Source organism: Medicago sativa, chromosome 1 (genome assembly GCF_051527215.1).
Source record: "Medicago sativa cultivar Bolivia chromosome 1, Bolivia_mono, whole genome shotgun sequence".
Taxonomy (NCBI): domain Eukaryota; kingdom Viridiplantae; phylum Streptophyta; class Magnoliopsida; order Fabales; family Fabaceae; genus Medicago; species Medicago sativa.
The window spans coordinates 9,418,467-9,434,194 of NC_140749.1; the positions used below are offsets into that span (position 1 = coordinate 9,418,467).

At 33.5% G+C, this 15,728-nt stretch overlaps 1 protein-coding gene across 1 annotated transcript; it reads left to right on the plus strand.

Annotated features, from left to right (window-relative positions):
• Positions 1-6,978: 6,978 nt before the first annotated feature.
• On the plus strand, positions 6,979-15,476 carry LOC146952419 (uncharacterized). The gene is made up of 13 exons (XM_085701620.1): positions 6,979-7,316; positions 7,721-7,828; positions 8,263-8,452; positions 8,769-9,031; positions 9,462-9,573; positions 10,947-11,026; positions 11,932-12,174; positions 12,251-12,327; positions 13,072-13,163; positions 13,923-14,005; positions 14,250-14,321; positions 14,859-14,984; positions 15,108-15,476. Exons 1-13 carry the CDS (start codon positions 7,047-7,049, stop codon positions 15,150-15,152), a joined length of 1,761 nt encoding a protein of 586 aa, XP_085557746.1. The 5' UTR covers positions 6,979-7,046; the 3' UTR covers positions 15,153-15,476.
• Positions 15,477-15,728: the final 252 nt, after the last annotated feature.

The window sequence follows — 15,728 nt, forward strand, 5'->3', positions numbered from 1 at the left end:
ATAATAATAATAATAATAATAATAATAATAATAATAATAATAATAATAATAATAATAATAATAATAATAATAAATCAAAAAAGCAACTGAAAAACGAAAACGAACTAAAATAAAAATACTAAAGTTATTTAAACTAAAAAGTATTTAAATAAAAGATGGAAATTAAAAATAAAAAAACAATTGAGAGAAGAGGGCCCGACTCGGAACCAACATATGAGGTATTTTAAAATACCTCTTTGCCAAAAATTCGACTGAAAAGTCAAAGACTAATCAGGGTCAAAGGACACGTGTCGGTGTAATCAAATGGTCAAAATTTGGGGTATGACAGTATGGCAATGACTTTTGAGAGGAGGATGTAATCAATAATTTGTTACTTTTCCCACCCTACAGGTTTCTCGCGCGCCCTGCGTTTTTTCCAAAAATGCCCTTGAGGTTTCCGGATTTCATAATCCGGAATGGTGTTTTCCTTTGTTATAGGGTGAAAAATGGAGTTACGGATTTTTCCGGATTTTTTAATCCGGAAACTTCAAAAAATAGGGCGTGTTACATGATGTTTCCGGATTACATAATCCGGAAACCCCATAAACACCCTTTTTTAAGGTAAAACAGTTCGGATTATATAATCCGAACTGTATCAGCACAAGTTCTAAAAATGTTTGTAACATGGATAGTCATTTTAGAGACAATATTAATCTTCCTAACTCTCATCCTTCTGTTTTTGGGTCATTGTTACCTGTTCTTAGTCAAAAATCGTGTTTTCGGGATACTTGATCTGATTGCTTCGAAACTTTCCCAGAAAATCAGAAAAAATTCTGAAAAAGTAGGGTATTTTTGGAAATTTTTGAAAAAGTAGGGTAAATTTGTATTTTTGTGGATAAAGTAGGGTAGAAATAAAAAAATTTCCAGAATTCATTCTTAATTGATTGACACTGCATTGGCGGAGCCACGTGGGGGCAGGGGATGGCCATGGCCCCGCCATTATTTTTTTGGAAATTGCCAAAATATCCTTGGGTTAATATGAAATTTACAACCATGCCACCGTCACTTTTTCCTGAAACACTCTTCTCTCTTCTATCTGGTCTGGCGTGAGTTCGACCTTCTTCTCTCTGAACTAATCCGGCACGGCGGCGCCCTCCATCTCTCCATCGAAGCTCACCATATACTTACTCATCTTCTCTCTGTATCCATCTCTCTCCGTCCGTCACGGTTGCACAACCACAAACCCTAATTGTAAGTTATTTTTCAATCTCCTCATTTGATTTTCCTTTTTCGTTTCGATTTTAGAATCCTGAATCCATTTGTTGGTTTGTTGTTGTTGTTGATGATGTTTCTCTTATTGTTATTGTCTGGTAATAATTTGATTTTTGATTTGGTTTCACATTCAATTTCCAAATGACCCTAATAAACCCTTTTGCAAATTACACTGTTCAGTTGATCTTATTTCTATGTTAGTTTGGATTTTTCATAAGGGTGAGACATGTAATGCATCATCATCCAGCCTTGATTTTGAGAGTGATTTTGAGAATGGGAAATAAACTGTCTGCTAAGCTATACTGTTCTACTGTTACAGAGTTACAGTTATACTGTTATTTGATTTCGAAAACAGGTTAAAATTGATTTTCGGAAATATTAACTTGAGTTTTCCCATATAATATTAACTTGTGCATGCTTATCTTTTTTTTCTCAAGTGTTTTTCTTTTGGTATGAGTTTTGTTGTATCGTATGACAATGACTTTTGAGAGGAGGATGTAATCAATAATTTGTTGTATCTTATGGCTATGACTTTTGAGAGGAGGATGTAATCAATAATTTGTTACTTTTCCCACCCTACAGGTTTCTCGCGCGCCCTGCGTTTTTTCCAAAAATGCCCTTGAGGTTTCCGGATTTCATAATCCGGAATGGTGTTTTCCTTTGTTATAGGGTGAAAAATGGAGTTACGGATTTTTCCGGATTTTTTAATCCGGAAACTTCAAAAAATAGGGCGCGTTACATGATGTTTCCGGATTACATAACCCGGAAACCCCATAAACACCCTTTTTTAAGGTAAAACAGTTCGGATTATATAATCCGAACTGTATCAGCACAAGTTCTAAAAATGTTTGTAACATGGATAGTCATTTTAGAGACAATATTAATCTTCCTAACTCTCATCATTCTGTTTTTGGGTCATTGTTACCTGTTCTTAGTCAAAAATCGTGTTTTCGGGCTACTTGATCGGATTGCTCCGAAGCTTTCCCATAAAATCAGAAAAAATTCAAGGACCATGACTCCCTTAGAAGAGACTTCTTACGGGACTCCGCCCCTCAAAATCCAAAATTTCATCGTTTAGACCCATTTTTAATTTTTTTTAATTTTTCACATTCTCAGAAAAATTCGAAAAAATTTGCATTAGTTTTATTTGATTTTTAGAATTTTTTGATGCTATTTTTATATTTTTATGATTTTATTTGACAGGTTTTTAGCATTTTTACTTAGTTTTTTTGTTGTTTTTAAAAGCAAAAATCAAAACTGCTGAAATGTGAGAGTCTGATGGTTGATTATACATAAGAATTGTCCAGATTTTAAAATCCGGAATGCACAAGGGCATTTTTGGAAAAAATGTAGGGCGCGCGAGAAACCTATAGGGTGGGGAAAGTAATACTCTAATCTAAATAGTAGACCCAAAAGCCCATAATCGATTCTAGTGGCTACAACGCTGGAAGCTTTAAGCGTTTTTGGTTCCAAACACCTCCCTATTGACTCTTCTTCAATCACCAACCTCTTTCTCTCTCTCTCTCTTGCTGCTTCTCTCTCCGATTCCATCCTCACTCTCTCTCTCTTCCCAATCTCACTTCCATTTCGTAAGCCTCTCACTCAGTGATAAAGTTTTTTTTTTTTTAATGTTTTTATGGAGTTTAGATTTTAGATTAGACCTTTACACAGGGACGGATGCAAGCACAAGACTGTGTGGGCTTGTGCCTGCACTAAATTTTGAAATTTTTTTTTGGTGGTAGAAATATAGTAATATATAATTATAGTTGAAATGTTGACTAAATGGCCCACACAAAAATACACAACACTTTTCTATTGACCCACACATAAACACACACTTTAACATAACATCACATACACAACCATTTCCAATTAAAAAAATAAAAAAATAGTATAATTAAATAGTATAATAAGAAAGGAGTGGAAGAAACGTGAGGGTAGATAGAAGAAGTGAGACCCACATGTTTCCAATCTTTGTATGCTTTACCAATTTCAATTGTCTTCTCTCTCTCGTCATTCATTTCTCAGCATTTTTTCCATCACCCTCCCTCACTCACAAATCCATGAATCTGATACCGCATGTTTCCAATCGAATAGAACACACTGATAACAAGGACAACCCCATCATACTTGCTGCACTCCATTCCCTTATTCAGTTTTCTGCCACTGTTTTCTTCAACCTCCATAGTTAATATTCTAATAGGTAAGCCCCCTTATTTTATATTTTCAATCTTGTTCATTTGTAGTTTTTAATTTGTTTATTTCATTTATTGGTCTTGAATTTTTGTTTAATGGTGGAAATTCCATTGTTAGGGTTTGTTAGTATTTATTTGGGATTATTCGTTTTTTTTTTTTTAAGGAATTTGGGGTTATTCGTTATTGTACATGAGTTTACTAAATGATCACAAAATTTTAATTGTGGTATTTTTATTTGATTTCTAGCACTAAGCAATGGAAAGATTTTTGAAAAGAAGATTGTATATTTATGCTATTAAAAATGAAATATATATATATATATATATATATATATATATATATATATATATATATATATATATATATATATATATATATATATATATATATATATATATATATAGAGGATGTATATTATGAGAATGGCTATTTTATATGAGAATGATGAGAATGATTATCAAACATTAGATTAAAAATAGATGGTTGAGATTAAAAACTCCATTTAATTAATAATTATGTTTTGATGTAGTCTATCACATATCCTATATCCTCCTGGAGAATTGCAAACGAATCCCACCTTCTTCTCACTTCTTTGTTAACCCTTTTGTTTCTTATTCCTTCCAAGGCCGCTTCATCCTATATATATTCATGTGAATCATCTCTTATCATAGGTTAATTGAATTAATGCTGGAAACAGGTCAAGCAAGAACAATTGTACCATAAAACGAGACAATGATAATTAATTAATTATGAGTATAAAATTCGGAAAGGTTTTCGTCATTCTTCTTCAATGGTCACATCAAGTATATCTAACATATACACTTCCAATTCAACAGGAAGAAATATCAAAAAGGGGTAAATTAGGTTAGATCTGGAAAGGTAAAATATTAGAATTCCCAAATAAATGTTTAGATCTAAATAAATGTATTCTATAATCTGGAATCGGTTTAGTGGATATTGCACATAATGTTGATAGTGTTTATAAGAAGAAAGGGATATGAACGAAGAAGAAGAGAGTCAAGGGTTGTAGGGAGAAGAAGATGAAAAGGGAAATGAGTTTATGAGAATTGATATGATAAGCTAAGGTGCATGTGTCCATTTTTAATCTCAACCATCTATTTCAGATCTAATGGTTGATAATCATCCTCATCATTCTCATATAAAATAGTCATTCTCATAATATACATCCTCTATATATATATATATATATATATATAAATGAAATATATATATATATATATATATGTTTATTTAATGTTTCAAATTTATATATACGTGGTGCCCCACTTTCCAAAATTCCTGGATTCGTCACTGCCTTTACATTATATAATTTGATAGCTGCTTTAACACTGAGTGCATGAGTTTTATTCTTGATCATAGTCACACAATTCGCAATTCGCTTTGGTACGCGGTACGGGTACGGGTTCGCGGTACGCGACATCAGAAGAATTCGGTACGTCTGGGGTATAGAGCTTCGGTTCGCGTCGGTTCGTAGTACTATTACTATCCAATTAAGTATACTAAACTATCAATAAATTTAAAAAATATATTATTTTTTACTAGAATTTTAAACAAAATTTAAAATTTATTACTAATCTCTAAATATAAGTAAATGATTGAAATAAGTATTTCAAAAATAAAATTATTATTTTAAAAAAAATAAAAATAAAGTGCAACTTGATTAATGGTTTTTGGTGGGTCAAATTTTTTTTGATGGTTGAAAAGAAACAATAAAAAAAAGGCCAACATAAAGAGTCAATTAAATGGGTCGGGTCAGAAAATGTGCAGCCCAGCCCAATCAACTCTCTTCTTCAACCTAGCAACACGTGCAGCCGCAGGAAGAAAACGCAGATACAGAAGGCCAGACGGGTAACATGGAAGGATGAAAAGATATACATGCCACACTTCATTGCTATTACAAAATCGATTTCAAGCCTCTAAACTCTCACCACCACTTGAGATTTGGATCTATTTCTTCTCTTCATCTTCATAAAACAAAACCTCGGTTTACCGGTATGTTTTTTTTCCAGATTTTTTTTGCGGGTTCTGCGGTGCGCTTGTTTCTGCGAATTCGTGAACGAATTTGGGCGAACCAATACGCGAAAGAACCGCGAACCGGTTCGCACGAACCAATTCGCGGTTCTCCACTTTACCGACGAATTATGTGACTATGTTCTTGATTAAGGATGTGTTGGTTTTAATTATTTAGTTGATATCTAGAGTTATGCAATAAAGTTGTAGTTTGGTTAAAATAATTTTTTTTTGTCTCTTATCTTATTTTTTAGTTTAGGTTTGGTATGTAACTTTTAAAATTTTTAATTGGGTCACTTATATTTATTACCAAGAAAATGGGAGCACCGAAGAAAAGCGCTGCTAGGGTTTCAGAGGACCACGATGAGCTTGTTCGTGTTCCGTTACAGGCGATTATGTTGGCTGATAGTTTTACTACCAAGTTTAGACCTATCACTCTTGAACGCCCCAAGGTAATTTCTATTTTTTTGTTGATTCTTGCAATGTTCATTCATAAACATGAATTTGTTATTTTTTGTTTGAATTGTTGAATTTTGATGCGTTTATTCATTATTTTTGGTTGAATTTATGAATTCATTGTTTTTGGTTTGAGTTTTTGAAATGTGATACAGAGTTTGTGCGATAAGAAAGTACCACTTAAGCCGAAAGGAAAGTTCTATCGGACAACAGTCAGACCGGCAATGATGTATGGTACGGAGTGTTGGGCGGTTAAGAGCCAACACGAGAGTAAAGTAAGCGTAGCGGAGATGAGGATGTTGCGTTGGATGAGTGGCAAGACTAGACAGGATAGGATTAGGAATGATACCATTAGAGAGAGAGTGGGGGTAGCACCTATAGTAGAAAAGTTGGTAGAAAATAGGCTTAGATGGTTTGGACATGTAGAGAGAAGACCCGTAGATGCCGTTGTAAGAAGAGTAGATCAAATGGAGGAGAGTCAGGTTAGAAGAGGTAGAGGAAGACCTAAGAAAACCATTAGAGAAACCATTAGAAAAGATTTAGAGGTCAATGAATCCATATATGGTTTTTGATAGAACACTATGGCGTCATTTGATCCATGTAGCCGACCCCACTTAGTGAGATAAGGCTTTGGTTGTTGTTGTAAGGTGCTATTGCCATTGGTGCTATTGCCTAGTCTAGATAAGGTTATGGCTTTCTTAGAATTGAGTTCTCTTTTTTTTGTTTTTGTAATAAACAGATTTTGGTCTTGTAAAAGATAATAAGTCATTCTCACCTCTTGTTGTTTGTTTCATTAGTAGTAGCAGCATAGCTGTATGATGAGAATTTATGTATGCTCTGTTCTATTGGTTCTTTAAAGGAACAAGGAAGCAATCAGAACCTTACATGTGTCATAGTAATTTGTTTTTATAATTTGGTGCATTATTTAAAATAGTTAATACAGTTTACACGTCATGCTGTTGTTGTTTGTGACTGTCTGAGTAGTGATTATTAATGTAGTTTCTTTTCACGCTTTTACTAATTTAGTTTTGTGTAGTAACACTATTGGATTATTTTCTATTTTGAAGATACAAGGAGACTTTGTCCTTATCAGTGGAGATACTGTAAGCAACATGTCGCTTACTCAGGCACTTTTAGAACATAAAGAAAGGAAGAAGAAAGATAGTAATGCTGTAATGACCATGGTTATTAAACGGTCAAAAACTCATCCAGCTATCCATCAGTCTCGACTTGGTACCGATGAAATTTTCATGGCTATTGATCCTAATACCAAGCAACTTTTGTATTACGAGGATAAAGCAGACTTCTCAAAAGGCACTCTACATCTTGAAAATTCATTGCTTGCTGATAATCCTTCCCTCTCTCTGCACCATGACAAGCAGGTTGAGCCCCTTTTTTCCTATCTTTCTGCTTTGCTTTCAGGTTAACTTCACACTAAAGAGAAATTGGTTTGCAGCTACGTGCTCGTAAACGAATTATTATCGGACAAAATGCATGTATTTATTTATTTTTAGATATTCATGACCACGAATAACTGTGATGTTTTCTCCTAAAAAAAAATACCTGTGATGTTTATTGTCATTTCAACCTCATGATTGGGCTATGCTAGGAAATGATTGTTTGATTCCCAAATGAATCAATGATTTATTACTATTTGAAGTTTATTGTCAGTTGATTGCAGAGCTAGTTACTGTTATTATTAATGCTACTTTGTTTGGTCATATCTCTCTCCTGAGAAGCTATGAAACTTTCTGAGGTCATTAAGTGAATGATTTCTTTTCTGCAGGATTGTTACATTGACATCTGCTCGCCGGAAGTCCTTAGCCTATTTACAGACAATTTTGACTACCAACATCTTCGGCGTCATTTTGTCAAGGGACTGCTTCTTGATGATGTAATTTCTCTTCCACATGTTGAACTGTCATGAATTATTGTTTCAGAAGTTCTTAAGTCCTTTTGAATCAGCTTATCCTTTTTAATAGATGGAAAAAGCTTATCCTTTTGAATCATTTTTTTTTTTTTGCGTGAAAAAAGATCTACTTGTTTATCTCTTACAGGCAGACCTACATTTCGTCTGAGGTGCCCTGTTTGTTGAGAACATTTAAAAAATTGAATGCTCTTTCATATTGATAAACTGTACATCAGTACTGAAACACTTCAACAGTTTATGGACTTGCATTGGACATTTAGACTTAGAAAATATATTTTGTTTTTTGCACATGTCCTAAAGCTCATCATTTATGTTTCCAATATATTCTTTTGTGGCACTTATTCTTGATTTTAGCATTCTGTATGCACCTCATCAACATTACCTTATATTTCTTTCAGATAATGGGATACAAAATTTTTGTTCATGAAATCCGCGCAGATTATGCTGCAAGGATTGATAATTTCCGAAGTTATGACACTGTCAGCAAGGATATAATTCATAGATGGACATATCCACTGGTACCAGATGTTATGAATTTTGGCAACACAGCTACGAAGCTTGAAAGACAGGGAATATACCGTGGCTCAGGTATGGATGAAAGTTTTGGTGCTAATTGGGTGTGTTGGTGAAAAGTTTGTAACATTAAATGATAAAATGGCAAGCTTATATTGGCTCTAGTTTCCAGTTATATGTTTGCCTGTTTGCTTAATTCATGCTGTTCATTATATATAAACTTCATTTTTTTGAATGATTAAGTCAGCAAGTAATTATTGTATTATTTCATAATGAAAGTAATTATCGTATCACCCTTGTAGATTGCTGGGTCAAAACTAATTTTACCTATTGTGTTGTTTCCATTAATTGAATGTATGAAGTTTTGACAAATTCTTTTCTCCCCTATCAGATATTTCGCAAGCACAATCAGCTGTTGTTGGCCCGTTCTCTGTTATAGGATCTGGCACCAAAATTGGCAAGAACACGAAGATTTTAAATTCCGTCGTCGGAGTAGGATGCAAAATCGGGTCAACCGTACACATAGAGGGATGCTATATATGGGACAATGTCACCATAGAAGATGGCTGTGAACTTAGGCATGCCATTGTATGTGAGGGGGTGATTATGAAATCAGGATCTGCTCTGGAACCTGGTGTTGTGCTGTCTTTTAAGGTTTGATACAATTTTAGTACCCATACTTCCATCCTTCATGTTTCTCATATGTTTGGACTGCTTTGAAATTTTTCACACTTCACCACAATATTCAGGTGGTCACTAAATCTAAGTATTTAAACTATATGCTTTAGTTGATGCTTGAGAATAATTGAAGCCTTTAATTTGTGTGTTTAGTATTTTAGTATTATTATAATATATTAACCATTAGTAGTGGTCATAATTTTCTTTCTTATGCTGCTGTACATATAACAATGTAGTGATTTATTTCATGTTTGATGATCCTAAGTGTATGTAAGATGTTTGTGAAATTCTCTGTGCTTGTTTATTTCTGTTTTTTTTTCTCATTAGATGGGAATATAGATACTTTTTTCCAGTTATTCTTCGTAAGATGGAAATATAGGGACTTAGTTGTCTTTCATGTTTCCAGGTTGTAGTTGGGCAGGAGTTTGTTGTTCCTCCTTATTCACAAGTATCTCTACTACAGCAGCCGGTTGAGGAAGATAGCGACGAAGAGCTCGAATATGCTGATAGTACTAGTGGTATTGCCGAATTTTCATAAAGCTTTTAACTGTGCCCTATTATTATTGAATTACATTATTAGCAATTGGAAATGAGATATTGCTGCTAGCATATGAAATATTGCCTGGCTGATAGTGAGGAAAATTTTCTTTCCTTAGAACTGAATGAATTGGTGGTATTTAATTCTTCAAATATGTATTTTGAGCTTGATTAGATGTTTTGGTTTTAAAGAAGACTTGATTTGTTTAATTCTAATAATATAAAAGAGATACCGAGGTGCATACACTGAATCTTTTATAAATATTTTGGATTGGAATAAATTTCTTTAATGCTTGTGTGAGAACCCTGAATTCCTGTACATGTGTTGGCCCAATTACTGGGCCCAAACCACACAAGTACAGCTTCTAGAAGCCTGTAGAAGCTGTGGGAGGGAACACAAACAGTTAGAATAATTATTGGAATCAAGGGAGAATTTCAGTTATTAAACAGAGGGAATCCTAGACGGTGAAGCAGTCAGAAAGTTTGCTGAGAGTTGTGTAGGAGAGAAGTTCTCTCTGATCTAGGAGCTTAACTCTGGTAGGAGTTCTTTGAACTCTGGTTTATCCTCTCAGTTTTCTGTTTTCATCTTTGTAAGAGCTTTGAGCTCATCATTTTCCAGTTAAATAATACAGAGTTACCTTCAAATTTATGGGTTCTATCAGCTTGCCTAAAGATTTTTCTCTTGCAAAGAATTGGATTATTGCATTAGTATTTAAGTGTTTTGGTCAAACTGTTGTTGAATGAGATGTAATTGTTTAGCTAATTCTGGCTAGTCAGTATGTTTTTGAAAGTGCAATAGTCACTATTGAAACATTTTCTAACTTTGTTGGCTTGAGTACATGGGTCAACCTCTCTTGTATGGTTTTCAAAATCCAATTTAGAGAGGCTGTATAGATTCGAGTCCTTTTGAATGAACGGTCTCACACAATTTTTCTTAGTCTTCCTCTTTCTCTAGTTTTTCTGTGGAAAAAGTGTTCAGATCCTCGATAAGTGCATAAACATTTAAAAAATATTTATCATTTAAAAAAAGAATGGGAATTGGAGGACATATATACCATGTATTTTGTTATTATAAACCATTTTCATTTATCAAGTTTGATATTTTTGTCTTTTCATCATTTAATTTATAAAAATATATTTTAAATTTAATAAAGTTGAGGTCCTTAACTGTAACTGGTATTTGATAAAAATTTAGGTCCTAAAAAAATACATTACTTGATTTTCATGCTATCCTCCATTGAGTTGCAAGTAAATTTATTTTCTTTATACTATGTGTGGATGTGGATATGTTTTTTGTATGTAGATAGGTTAAATGCATATATATAGCTTTCAGTTACCATTTTCATTTATGCAGCCATCACCAGCACAGTGGATAAGTCAGATGGAGAAACTGCTTCTGAATTATTGGATGGACATTTTAACCCTGCTTCAGAGGTTTGTTCCGGAAAACTTCTTAATTTATGTTGTTGACCATTGTTTAGCTTTACTGCTGTCATATTGTTTCTGTTGATATTTAATATAATTGTTACTGCCAAATAACATTTTAGAGATGTAAGTTTTCTGGTTCCGTCAACCAAATTGTAGAATTTAATTTACATTTAACATTGGATAAATGTTGTCTGTTCAAATGCAATTTTTTTTTTTTTGATTGAAATCTATTTGGTTGAGTTGTCCAGCCTGAAGATACTAAGTAACTGTTTGTGTTAGAACTGTGTTCTATTCGGTCATTGTTTTCTTCATTGATGTGAGAGGGAGATGGGCTAGTTTATGACTGTTGCACTTAAACTAACAGATCTACACAGGATAGGAGTACCTCTAGCTTTAATTTCACCCTGTGCTTGTTGTAATTCAACTCTTTGTTGATTTTGTCATGTGATCCCTGTTTTTTTTTTCTTTCATCATGAGTATATAGATTGAAGTTTTTTTTTTTTTGGTGGTGGCCGTGGTTTGAACCCCGGACCTTGCATATATTATGCATTGTCCCTACCAACCGAGCTAAGCTCACAAGGACATATAGATTGAAGTTTGAAGCTGATATATGAGAGACGTCTTTCTTCTGAGCACCGACAAACTTATTCGCAATATATTATCTTATCTGATTTTTCAAGTATCGTTGGTAGTGTATAAACAATATATCTGGAGATTGCTTAACTCCAACCTAGTAATTTACTGATACTTTGTGTTTCTTAGTGAACAATTCATCTGGACCATGCAAATGATTGTAGTGGATACATGCTGTGATAGAGATGTTCTGTTTAGTTACACTAAGATTTGATTGATAGAATTTTCATTTTAAAGGGAATTCACTGTTTCTTATTTTACTTTCTTTTTTTAATCAGCTAGGTTTTGGTGGGGCTGGTTATGTTTGGCCAAAATGTGAAGGAGGTCATGAGGAAGAGTGGAGGCATTCAGTGGCACCTATTACTGAAGATAAAATTTTGGAGGCAGTGAAAGCTATGGAAGATGAACTGGAGTTAATTCATGATGGCAGTATTCTTCCACCTTCTGGGGAGCTGTTACCTAATCCTAATGATTCAGATGACGATGATAATGATGATTTAAGAGATGACTTTGACAAAGAGGTGAGTTTTTTGACATATAAACTTACATCGGTTGCATTTTGTGGATATTCATTTTTTAATATTCTGTCATTTGCAGGTTGAAGCAACTTTTCTGAGGGCTGTGCTTGAAAACATACAAGAAAACCATTTGACTTTAGAAGTCAATTCTTTGAAGTATGTAATACACTTATGTCTATTATTTGAAATTGAGTCTATTATTTTGATTTTCATGCATCAAAATATGTGTGTTCGATATATATCTGGCATCCCTCTGTATTTTGGATGTTAAACATATTTTTGAATGTGTTAAACCTTTAAAAGTAAGTTGTTTTCATATTTCTCATGCATGCATCATATACTTGGTATAAAATACTTGAGTTTCCTTCAGTTTTCATGTCCGAACTAATAATAACATGATAAAGCTGGCAGTGCAAGCAGCTAACAGACTTATAATAACTGTCAAAGTTGACAGTTATTCTACTAACCGACTCAACGGAGTTAGAATATCCTATAGATACATATTAACTTTCTTAAAATAGACTAGATACAAACAACAGAACTATGGTACATAACATTGCAGAAACCTCCCTTCAAAAAAAGAAACAGAACAGAAACCTAGTGCACAATAACTGTAACACAGGCACTAGTCAAAACTTACTACATACAGTCACACATTACTCTAGTCATAGACCATCCAACCTCAACTGACCCTATCTAAATATATTAAAGAACCAGTGTTCAATTTTGTCTAGAAGCTATGCCATCTTCATGGAGTGTATTCATAACTATTATTTTTCTGGAACTGCAATTCTTTGACTCTGGTGTTCTCGTCATATGTGTTGATTGTTTTTATTTAATGACACTTTGAATCTGCATTCGCTAGGAACTAATTTGTAGAAACATTTTTATTTGTGTTAGGTTGTCATACAACAAGATAGCTGCTGATTGTGCTGGAGCTTTATTTTATGCAATGATGAAGTATGCTGTAGACTTGCCCCATAGTTCAGCTGGTGAGCTTTCATCCATATTCCTGTTGTTAGAGTCTTTTTAATCTTTCCCGTTTATTTTTTATCAGGCATAGAATATGGTTGGAATTTTTTTTTTTTTTGAGGGATATGGTTGGAAAACTTGGCATCTTGGGAAAAACCTATCAGATATATTTAGTAACAAATTATGCAGAATGTTCAGGTTACATGAATTAACTGGGAGTCTCTAGTGAGGAAAGTGTTGAATCAAATAGAAGATACTGAAATTGAAAGGGGTAGAGGGATACCTAATTAAATATAAAGAGAAACCACTATCAGAGTATAATTTAACTGTAACTACTGTATTATCTATAGTTTAGTCATTCAACTAAGTGCTGAACTGTGTGCCACTGGCATAAGTTTTTAGCTAAATCACTTACAGAATGCAAAAAGGTTCTTACATCCTACCTGTATCATATTCATTCGAGGATTGAGTGCAGAAATGCACTTCTATTCTTTTCAAGTTTTATCTCATTCTTGAGTTCTCTGAAACCACTGTAATAGCGCTTGCTCTATATGGTTTTACTGAAATTTTGGTTTATGACAAGTACATTGGTGTTAGTATCCATGGAGCTGACTCCTCCTAGTGGGGTAATGCTAAGTGGTTCATGCCCAATCTTACTTTCCAACATGTATATATGTTGGTCATATAGTTATATTTTGAACTCTCAGGGGTTTGCTTGATGATTTTATTATTGCCTTTGAGATTAATTTATATTATTGCCTCTGGGATTAATTTTTCAGATGGCTTGGTTCAGAATGTTCATGTTGTACTTACCAAGTGGAAAAAGGTTCTTGCATCCTATCTGAATGATACGGACGAGCAGGTACATCTGTTAATTCTTTCTCCTTGTTGAAGTTACTCATGTTCATATGCGTAGTGTTCTTTAATTTGAAGAATTACCAATTGCATTATTTTTTAGTTTAATCTGGATCTTTTTTGAGATTATGCCACTCTTCTTTTATTGTGATTTCATCATCATGACATCATCCAATGTTCATTATAAGGCTTGTGAAGAAAAAAAACTATCTTTTGTAAATAAACTCATACGTCCAATTTTTTTGCTCCAGATCGAAGTGATTCTAAAATTTGAAGAAATGTGTTTGGAATCTGCGAAGGAGTTTGCTCCATTGTTCACAAAGGTATTTTTATCTTTTACTGGTTAGGTTATTGAGTTGTCCTTATTCAGTTGGTAGCATGTCAGAAAGGTTATCTAAGTATGAAGTTGCTGTATATCATCTGTTACTATTAAAAATAATTTTATATATTTCATGAATTAAGCTTCTTAATGCGTGATGTTTTTATGCACCTCAGAAAGAAAAACTATAACATGGACTCAACTTTAGACAGTGTTATATCCTCTGGTCATAGGAAAATACTTATAAGATGAATCACAACTAAAGCCAGTGAGTTAATAATGTTGTGAAATGAATTTTAACACAATTGAAGGTCCAACAAATTTTCACGCTCGCCTAACACAATTGAAGTTCCAACAAATTTTCACGCTCGCCTACTTGCTTTGCTGACAGAAAGTAGAGTTATTTTGTTATACTGAGATCTCCCATTTTCATGCTGTCTATATACAATACTTGTAAAATGATTGGAGTCAATAGATTCATATTCTCACACTACATTGGACTCTCTTTTCCTTCGTGTTTTGACTCCTTAACTGCTTTCAGATATTGCACTACATGTATAACGAGGATATTATTGAAGAAGATGCTATTTTGAGTTGGGAAGATGAGAAGAAAGGCGCGGATGAGGCGGATAAAGTATTTGTTAACCAAGCTCAACCATTAATTCAAGTGAGTATCTTCGTCTATTTTTACACACGTACAAAACTAATATTATGTTACTTGCATCTTCTCAACTATCCCATGAGATGCATTACTTTCTTATGTAAGTCATTTATTTATTCTTGTCTGTAGTGGCTAAAAGAGGCTCCCGAAGATGACGATGAAGACGAAGAGTAGAAATTTTGAGGCTAGGACATCTATATATTTGTCGAGGTGCTGTCATCTTGGGAGCTCAAGAGGGATTTTTGTGCATTAATCTAACCTTTGAATTCAAGTGTGATTCTCTTTTCACACGGTATCCGTGTTCTTTTCAGTTAGGATTCAATTTAGAGAAACATCAGTTTTGGGTCATGTATTTTATTTAATAATTGCCTTAAATGAGAAAGAAAAAAAAAAAAAAAAAAGGCCAATAGAAATAGGCTTTATTATTAGAAGAAAAAGAAAGATTAAGGTATGATTGTTTTCCACATCTTTGATAATCCAATCCCTTTTGCCATTCAACTTTAAATGAGCCATTTTCATTAGAAGAAAAAAGAAAGATTAAGGTATGATTGTTTTCCACATCTTTGATAACCCAATCCCTTTTGCTATTCAACTTTATATGAGTCATTTTCTTGTTGCAAATCCTATATAGTGACTTGTAGCATTAGTTAAGTAGAAAATGATATATTCACATCAAAATTTTGATATCAAATACGTCGTCAAATATGATTATTTTCCAAAGAAAAACGAGCCTAAACGAAATAACCTGAT